At 59.3% G+C, this 2,158-nt stretch overlaps 1 protein-coding gene across 1 annotated transcript in view; it reads left to right on the top strand.

Moving 5' to 3' along the window:
- LOC108639050 (venom factor-like) overlaps positions 1-2,158 on the top strand; it is a 24,748-nt gene that overhangs the window by 18,717 nt on the left and 3,873 nt on the right. The window contains exon 3 of the mRNA XM_029958423.1: positions 1,567-1,642. Coding sequence (XP_029814283.1) covers positions 1,567-1,642 — 76 coding nt within the window. The remainder of the gene's footprint in view (positions 1-1,566; positions 1,643-2,158) is intronic.

The raw sequence follows: 2,158 nt of genomic DNA, 5'->3' as shown, positions 1-2,158 counted from the left end.
GGGTGGGGACAGGGGGACATCCCCCCGGGAGTGGGGACACATGGGGACATCCACCCGGGGGGCGGGGACATGGGGACATCCCCCCGGGAGTGGGGACATGGGGACATCCCCCTGGGGGGTAGGGACAGGGGGACATCCCCCCAGGGAGTGGGGACAGGGGGACATCCCCCCAGGGAGTGGGGACATGGGGACATCCCCCCGGGGGGGAACACATGGGGACATCCCCCTGGGGGAGTGGGGACAGGGGGACATCCCCCTGGGGGGCAGGGACATGGGGACATCCCCCTGGGGGGTGGGGATGGCCCCAAAGGGTGGGAATGTCCTCTAAGGGACATCGGGAATGTTCTCCAAGGGTGGGAATGTCCTCAAGGGCAGGAACATCCTCAAAGGGTGGGAATATCCCCAAAAGGGTGGGAATGTCCTCAAAGGGTGAGAATGTCCTCAAAGGATGGGAACATCCCCCAAAGGGTGGGAACATCCCTCAAAGGGTGTGGGAATACCCTACAAGGGGTTGAGGACATCCTCAAAAGGGTGGGAACATCCTCCAAAGGATGGGAATGTCCTCCCAGGGTGGGAACATCCCCCAAAGGGTGTGGGAATACCCTACAAGGGGATGGGAACGTCCTCAAAAGGGTGAGTGGAAGCATTCCCAAAATGGTGGGTGGGAACATCCCCAAAATGGTGGGTGGGAACATCCCCCAAGGGGCAGGAACATTCCCAGAGGGTGGGTGGGAATATCCCCCAAGGGTGTGGGAACAACCCCCAGAGGGTGAGAACATTCCTCAAGGGTGGGAACATTCCCAAAGGATGGGTGGGAGCCTCCCCCAAAGGATCAGAACCTCCCCCAAAGGTGTGGGTGGAACTTCCTTGTGTTGGCCAACATTTGGAGGGCGTTGGTGGCCTAAAACCCACCCCTGAGTGTTCCTTGTCTTGGCCAAAACTCGGAGAGTGTTGGTGGCCTGAAGCCACGCCCGGGCTCTCCTTGTGTTGGCCAACGGTCAAAGAGTGTTTGTGGCCTAAAACCACCCTTGGGTGCCCCTTGTGTTGGCCAACGTTTGCAGAACTTTGGTGGCCTAAAATCACCCTTGGGCGCCCCTTGTGTTGGCCAGCGTTTGCAGAACTTTGGTGGCCTAAAACCACCCTTGGGTGCCCCTTGTGTTGGCCAGCGTTTGTAGAACTTTGGTGGCCTAAAACCACCCTTGGGTGCCCCTTGTGTTGGCCAACGTTTGCAGAACGTCGGTGGCCTGAAGCCACTCCCGGTTGCTCCTTGTGTTGGCCAACACTTGACTGGAAGACGTTGGTGGCCTGAAGCCACCCTTGGGTGCTCCTTGTGTTGGCCAACACTTGGAGGGCGTCGGTGGCCTGAAGACACCCCCAGGCCCTCCTTGTGTTGGCCAATGGTTGAAGAGTATTGGTGGCCTAAAACCACCCTTGGGTGTTCCTTGTCTTGGCCAACATTTGATTGGAAGACGTCGGTGGCCCGAAGCCACCCTTGTGTTGGCCAACGCCTGGAGGGCGTCGGTGGCCTGACCACGCCCCTGACCCCACCCCCTGTCCCCTCCCCAGGTTACGTCCAACAACTGGCCTTCAAGAAACCCGACAACTCCTACGCCGCCTTCATCGGCCGCCCCTCCAGCACCTGGTGAGGGAGAGGGGCCACCAAAGCCCCCCTGGGACCGGGTGATATGGGACACGGGGGTCACCTCCCCAAGCCTGGGAACCCCAAACATCCCTCCCCAAAACCAGGGAATCCCAAACATCCCTCCCCAAACCAGGGAACCCCAAACATCCCTCCCCAAACCTGGGAATCCCAAACATCCCTCCCCAAAACCAGGGAACCCCAAACATCCCTCCCCAAACCAGGGAACTCCAACCATCCCTCCCCAAACCAGGGAATCCCAAACATCCCTCCCCAAACCAGGAAACCCCAAACATCCCTCCCCATGTCAGGGAATCCCAAACATCCCTCCCCAAACCAGGGAATCCCAAACATCCCTCCCCAAACCAGGGAATCCCAAACATCCCTCCCCAAAACAGGGAATCCCAAACATCCCTCCCCAAACCAGGGAATCCCAAATATCCCTCCCCAAACCAGGGAATCCCAAACATCCCTCCCCAAAACCAGGGAATCCCAAACATCCCTCCCCAAACCAGGGAA

This window comes from Manacus vitellinus, unplaced genomic scaffold (genome assembly GCF_001715985.3).
Source record: "Manacus vitellinus isolate BGI_N305 unplaced genomic scaffold, ASM171598v3 scaffold_152_pilon, whole genome shotgun sequence".
In the NCBI taxonomy this organism is placed as follows: Eukaryota; Metazoa; Chordata; class Aves; order Passeriformes; family Pipridae; genus Manacus; species Manacus vitellinus.
The sequence above is the reverse complement of the archived record's forward strand: the minus strand, read 5'-3'. Positions and strand labels throughout refer to the sequence as shown.